Source organism: Oratosquilla oratoria, chromosome 18 (genome assembly GCF_046742065.1).
Source record: "Oratosquilla oratoria isolate Oo_2021 chromosome 18, ASM4674206v1, whole genome shotgun sequence".
NCBI lineage: Eukaryota > Metazoa > Arthropoda > Malacostraca > Stomatopoda > Squillidae > Oratosquilla > Oratosquilla oratoria.
In genome coordinates this window covers 64,221,449-64,228,948 of record NC_134794.1, presented here as the reverse complement: position 1 = coordinate 64,228,948, position 7,500 = coordinate 64,221,449, and the positions used below count along the sequence as shown (strand labels likewise).

Here is a 7,500-nt window from a genome sequence, read left to right as displayed (position 1 = left end):
CTAAAGATTTGTCAGCCATCAGTGCTAGCCCAACCATTAACCCCCTCCCCTTCTGAAATGAGGATAATATATGTGTAATATCATATTACTATTAGCCCCCCCAAAAATTTGCTCAGCCCCCCCTTAGCCTCCCCAACTAAAAATTCCTGGTGCCGCCGCTGTTGAAATATTTGTTTTGTGATCAGAGTATATGAAAATAATTCTTTGATAAAACCAATTTGATTGTTCTGAAGCATAATATCCCAAAGAATTGCTACATGCTGTTTAAAGGATGATATACATTTAGGATCAATGGAAGAATACTTGCAAAGCACTTGTGTCATTTTATTTTATCTTTAAACATAAAATCTATCATATTTACAGGAATCCATATAACCCTATTGTTTAGCTGGAGACAGGCTGTAACAAAGTCCTCCATAGGTTCTAGCCACCTGCCTCTAGAAGTGTGTACTACCTAGAACATTTGACCACCAGTACTGACGACTACTCTAGCAGGACTATCAAAACAAGCAAATCTAACGCCAACACTACCACAACTTCACTAGAACGCAATGACTGGGGAAGAAATATCGTCAACTGAAGCCTTCCTCACAGGTTATGGGTGCCACAATGTACCACCCAGTCACATTGCTAGAGGGAGTCCTAAGTTGAACTGGATCTAGCAAAGGAATGTTCTAGGAAATACTTGAAGGAAACTAGAAAGAAGTAACGCATATAAAGAGCTCTGGCGGTGTCTGCATACTTTACCGAAATCTTGTATTGCCAAATAACTATTAAAACTTCCCGATTTCAAATACAATAACTTTTACAACAGCTGTGTTTACATTTAACTTACCTAAAGCTTGTGAAACCCTCTTATCCTTATGGATAAGTGAAAAATATAATTACATCAACAGAGAGGAAGACAATAGATTGGAAAAAACAAAAGCAATCATAAAGACTTTAAAGCCTCAATTCAAATGTACAAAAGAGAAATTAAATATAATCTAAATACAGGATTTAGTACTATAAATATTTTGTTAAAATCATTTCTATACATACCATACACCAATTACTATAACACATGCAAGTAGGCTTTTTTTCTTTTCTTTTTAATAAGATAGCTGACATTGCTTAGTACAGTTTAACACGATAAGAAGTTAATGAAGTGCAGAGTACCTCACATGTCATAAGGATTTGATGACTCGTATAGTGTTTCATCTTTGGACTTTGTTGCCTTTTTGTAGAAGTCTGATTGTGTCAATTATTGCTTGTATATAATTTCTTTATATCCAAGTTTATACTAAGCAGTCTCCAGTCAAGATCAAATGGTACAATGCTGAAGACACCGCCCCACCAAGAAAAAAAATAATCATAAAAAATAAAAACACAAATGCTGGCATGGCTTTTGCACCCAAACGCACGAACGCTTCCACACAGTACTCATTGGTAAAGCTGAGGATGGTCCAGGAGTCCTACGAACAACAGGAACGGGGCTATGCATATTACAATCCACCTCTTTGTCTAAACTCCTTATCCTCTTCCCTACTACCATCTCCATGACAACAATAATTACCAATGACTGCTAGAACTGACAAACCTTAACTTAGTACATAAACTGCTTTAATGCATCAATTTTTTTTTTTTTTATATATATATTTTTTGGGGGTATTTTTGTTTTCCTCAACATCCAAGTATTCCATTTTACATTGTCTTTGATTTGACTATCTGACACAACCCTTCCAGTCATTTCTCCCACGTCCAGCCTGATAATTCTATTGGTGGAGAAAAATTAATTTCCTTGATGGTCTCCGCCAATCACAGCACTTGAGAGGCTGAACTGGGTTGTCCAGGAAGATTTGTGTCAGTCTTCCATAGTAACAGGAATCAAATGTAAGAAAGTCATTATTTGTCAATTTCATATTTCCCTTAAGCCAAACAAGGCAATTGTGTTTAACAATCCATTTACAAGAATAAAAAGTCCACATATGCTTTTCTCTGGAATGATAAAACTCTCCTGGAAAGACTTGAAGAAAGAAGGACATTCCCCTCTGTGGTCCTGGAAGCGTACGTCCTGCAGTGCTGGATGGGGATATTCCAAGTAAATCAAGGGTTGGTCGTGATGTGTCAGAAGCTGACACCCCCATCCAGAACAAGAAATCACTTGCATCCATGCATGACTGCTGCCAACAAAGTAGTACTGCCAACATATTTTTGCATAAATGTCATTGATGTCAGTTTAAAAAAAAATTCTCAACCATCTTTCACTGCAACAACACAAGATACAGAAAAAATCAAATAACATTAAATCTTCTGGAACTCTATAATAATGATAGTAAATATTTGAAAATATCATCAACTTCGAAAATTTCATCTGTAAGTTTTGAGTTACCATGAAATTATGGTACTCAGGAAATTACACATATTTCAAATTATGTTGTCATAATTTAGTAAATATACTTTCCATACCTTCAGAAAAACAGAAATAATTTTTTTCTGCAGGGCTACTATGACTTAACACTACAGATGGAATTGGGCACATTTTTAAAAGATATGAATTTATTATCCACACAGACTTGCTTGTAACCAATTCATATCTTCAACTACACAATTTTTTATTTTTTTTTATTTTTGCATGTTTTCAAGAACATTTGCAAACTACCAAACCCACTTGCATCGTAACATTTGTGTCACATAACTGAATTCAATACAAAATCCACATTAGTGGTTTCACAGAAGTAATGATAATACAAATGAGAATCTGTGTTTATAAGATGAGTTCATTTACTTTATCCAAAAAAGCTAATACTCTCTCTACCCCCAATCATAAAGCGAAAACAATCACATGCCAGACCATGTCAAAAACATCAGTACCACCACAAAGCTCTCTCACTTTATCAACATTTATTCCGGGAAGATTTGGGTTTTCCTTGCCACCACAAATAGCTGATATGAAAATGTCAACTTTAGGCTTGACAAGCAGATATATATGGATAGATGGCAGTTCTAAAGTAATTATATGGACAGTAATATACTTTCAATTAAAGTAATTATAACAAAAAAGAAATAATAATAACAATCTTCATAAACCACCATATTCATTTTGGGTGCAAAAACAGATAAGAACAGAAGCAAGGAATCATAACACAAACACAAATCTATCAAACAAGACAAACAAAATGTGAGCTAAGGCTGTGATTGTCAATACCAAATCAACATACTGACAAAAATATTTCCATACATGCATAAACACACATAACATGTTCATTCACAAAATATGCACATTCACTCGCTAATCAACTGGTGTATATAAAAAGCAACATAATGGAAAATGAGGTCAACCAGGATGAAGGCTTGGGGTAAATTTACTTTTTAGCATCTGTTCTTGTTGAAATAAATATTACCCTGAAGGCATGGGTTACCCCAACCTAAGGCAGAAATAATGCTGCATGATCCAATAGCTGTAACGCACACACAAAGGTGTTCACAATATTGCATTAGAGCAACAACATGGGCACCAACACCTTTTCATCACTGTGGGTTCAAGACATATAAAATCTTCATCTTTTCTGTGCAAATTATATAGTATTGTAAGGTAACCGTAGTTCCTCTATGAAGGCAGTTTGAAATACTGAAGTCCTAACATGTAACAATGGATATGGAAGATGAAAACTTAGTACAAAAATACTAATGAAAAGAATGTGAACTAGATGAAGTCATCCAATTGTCCAAACCTACAGACTGTCCAACAACTGGGGCTACATTCTGTCACATTTGGTCAAGTTGAAATTTTGTAATATTTTGTGCTTGGAAAATAAATTTTCTTCCCTTTGGACCACCAACTAAAGGACTTCTCTTCAAGCAAAACATATTTCTTTCCTGGCACTCATATAACATATTCTCCCATAGAACACAATTACTCACTTTTCTTTTGTGTTGATATATTTTTCTGCCCACTAACAACTTTAGCAAATGATTAAAGCCAATTAGAGATAAACCAGCTCTTATTAACAGGACTCGTTTCTCTTAAAATCTACAATGTTTGACTAATGAAGACCCTTTTGATTAATCCACATTGGATATGGTTACACAGGACAAGCCATAACCAGAGAGCCACTGGGATGATTTTGCCATCAATGACATTTTACCAAAACACTGTATCCGTGCATAAATCAATCTTTATGTATTATTATTTTTTTTTTCTGTTCCTCCTACTGTCCCTCTACCATCACTCACATAATGTTCCTCCAGCACCTGACTAACAGCTGACTGGTTATAATCTGGAAGTGCTTTATAAATCCAGGATTGGGTTTTGGGTGGAGGAGGGGAAAGGATGGGTTAGGTTTGACTGGGTGTTAAGGATAACAGAGTGATGGGTTTATGGGTTATCTGGAGGTTCAAGACTAAAATGGCTGTTACAAGAACCCACAGGTTTCTGTGTAGATGCACCCAAAGTTTATGGCAAATAGCATCTCTTTATATCAAGCTCTCAAGTCTCTCAGTCTCCCTACTTCTCTCATATAAATAATATTGTATTATTAAAATCACCTATATTAAATGTGTTTTATATAAATTAGCTACTACATACACATTTCATTATAAAAAACTCCCATAATTTGTACAAGTCAAATGGCAGCATGCCAGATGACAGAATACAGACCGCTGGGCTTCCCGCCACTTTGTCCACAAGAGCTCTGGGTAGCCCAAGGCAATCAAGGGCGGGAAGAGCTAAGGGCATCGTGGTGCTGCTGCTGCTGCAGAAGGGTGGCAGACAAAGCCCTTGGGCAGACCGGACTGTGTTGTCCAACTTGTGCAAGATTCTTGACTACGTAATGTTCTTTGTCTTCCTACTACACATGTATGCAAATGAATATGTGTACATTAAATTGAAGTCATGTGTATACAAAGAAAACACATAATCTCGAAATACTTCCATGACAGTAGCATCTGATACAGTACTCTCTCTCTGTTACTGTCAACTTAAATTTATTTTACAAAAAATATTCCTCATTTCATTGACTTATCTATGGTGATCACCTTAGGAGTTTGCAAAGTGGAAGTGTAGGAATCTGCAGAAATTCATTGTGCAATTTTGCCCTCTGTATGACCACCTGGCCATGGTCACAATGTCTTCATCAAACACATATGCTCGACAAAATCACTTCCTTGCACCTCAGCTACTGATGCTGCACACAACAATACACAATTCCAATCTTATCCTTGTTCTTTCTTCGTCCTCCTCTTGCTCCTCATGTTGCTGCTGCTCTTGTTGTTCTAGGTGTTGCTGCGGCTGCTGCAGCTGTTGTTGCTGCTGTTGTAGATGATGCAGGCCTGCTTTGCTAGCAACAGCATCATAGTAGCATCAACAAGGATTTTTTAAAATCCTGCGTTGTCGGTAATCATACACTTTTCGGCAGAAAAAGAGGAGTTCGGGAACTACACGGCCAGGAGGCTGTCTATCCTTCCGGTAGTAGCCATCCTCCGAGTCTGGCACTGGGGACATAACTGGCCAAATACCTTCTTGGAATATCCGAAGAAATCGCCGGTACCTGAAACAAAGGAGTCATGGTTGAAAGAAATTATACTGAAAAACAAAGCAACATATCATCCAACTTTGCAAAATAAACAGCACACAACTTCAAATTCATTAAAACCCATATGCAAGAACACAAGTTTATGGAGGGTCTTGTATGATAGACATCAGAGAAATTCATCTCCCTGTTGTTCATCTACAATTCCCTTCACTACATTCATCTCCACCACAGAAGAGTGAATGATGAGAGGGTCTTCTGATACGAGTATGTGCTTTGACTTAGCCACTTCTTTGTAAGGGGGAGATCACCAGTGATATGTATCACAGTGTATTAATTAACCAAAGCTTAACTTATGTGGAAGGGAGCCATTGAATATAATATAGCATTACCCATAATCCAAGAATGAGATGGATGGATGAAGTGAAAGGGGCATTAGACAAAAGGTATCTGTTGCACAGGGAAAGGAAAGGGTATGGGATAGGTGTAAGTGGAGAATGGTTATAAATGGATGATAGAGTGACGCAACCTGAAGGGATTTCTCCTCATCTGCTCTAATTACTCACAGGCAGATGATGAGAGAGGGTTGTCATGTAAACAAAATGATAGGGGCAAACCAGCTTCGGCTGTTGGGACCTGCTGTGGAGGTGCTGTGTCTTACTGCATTGCTTCTGACCTTGGCATGGATGGTACTTCATCTACATGGGACTAAGATAAATTGGAAAACAAATGGGTATTGGATGGGTGGAGGGTGGGTGCATGCTTTGTCTGGCTGCCTCCCTTATAAAGGGGAAGAGGGTTTTTGGTATATAGACAGACTGATAGGTAAGGTCTCACAGCTTCACTAATAGCATAAGTATGAACATGTTTGTACATGCATTTGTAAATATATACCATCCTGTCCTAATATGTGGTCTCAATCTGCTGTGTGACAGCACTGAGGAAAGTCATTCAAGAGTTATGAGTAAAGTATCAGAGTTCTGTGTAAAGCTGTGAAAAGTGATAGAATTTTTTATGTTAAAGGTCATGGACCTACAAAAATTCAGACACATAAAAGCAGTTTATGCCAATGATTGTAGGGATGCAAAAATATCTGCCCGTGGGCATGACATGTCAGTAGCTGCAGCAGAGGAAAGATGAGTGTGTTTGATTGATCAATCTTTCAATCAATCCGTTGTCCGGAGTCTCTTGCAAGAGATCTGCAACTCCCAGAAAATTGGCAACAGCTGCTAGGCTGGCCCATAGATCATTCAGGGAGAAATAGTGTGTTATTGTTTTCTGGGTATAGTTTGGGATGGGTAGGATAAGATAAGGTCTTTGGTGTCCTCTGTGTGATGGCTGCATCTGAGGCAGTTTGTTTCTGTAGCCAAACCTATCCTCTACTGGTACTGTTTCAGTGCTGGATGGTGTCCTGGTTGTAAGCATGCTCGTGCAATTTTTGTTTTTCTTGGAAAGGATTTTTCTGTGGGGCCCATGTTTGGGGAATGGGAGGGGGAGGGAAAGCTTGATGATGTAGGGAGTCTGGTAGTAAGACCTGAAGATCTTGTTCTGTGATGCGAGTGTGAATATGTTTTTGTGTGGATGTATTGTGGGGTCTTATTTTGGTACTCACATAACCTTCAGCCCATACATCAAAGAACCAGAAATCAACAAGAAAATAAAACTACTGAAATCAATCACAAGTACAGGCTCCACACAACAGAAGGAAATTTTCATCACAATCAATACACATTTTATAAGAAGCAAATTGATCTATGCTTCCACACCTTGGTTCCCAACAAGCATACACACAACAGACTATACAAAGTAAAGCACTGAAAATAATACAGTAAGTCCTCGTTATACGGTACATATGCATTCCTGAAAACCTTACTGCAAATTGAAATTACTGTATACCAAATGCGGGAAGAGACTGATTGTTGTGGTGGCCCGGCATGGTGGCGCTACGGTACGGTGTAAACAAAACACGAGCGGATACCGTATCTGAATT

General features: G+C 37.9%; 1 protein-coding gene across 4 annotated transcripts in view; it reads right to left on the bottom strand.

Annotated features, from left to right (window-relative positions):
- Nucleotides 1-310: 310 nt before the first annotated feature.
- LOC143035339 (uncharacterized) overlaps nt 311-7,500 on the bottom strand; it is a 460,728-nt gene continuing 453,538 nt past the window's right edge. For all 4 annotated transcript variants that reach the window (XM_076202312.1, XM_076202310.1, XM_076202309.1 and 1 more), the window contains one exon: nt 311-5,528. In XM_076202312.1, coding sequence (XP_076058427.1) covers nt 5,342-5,528 — 187 coding nt within the window. In that variant the 3' untranslated portion in view covers nt 311-5,341. The remainder of the gene's footprint in view (nt 5,529-7,500) is intronic.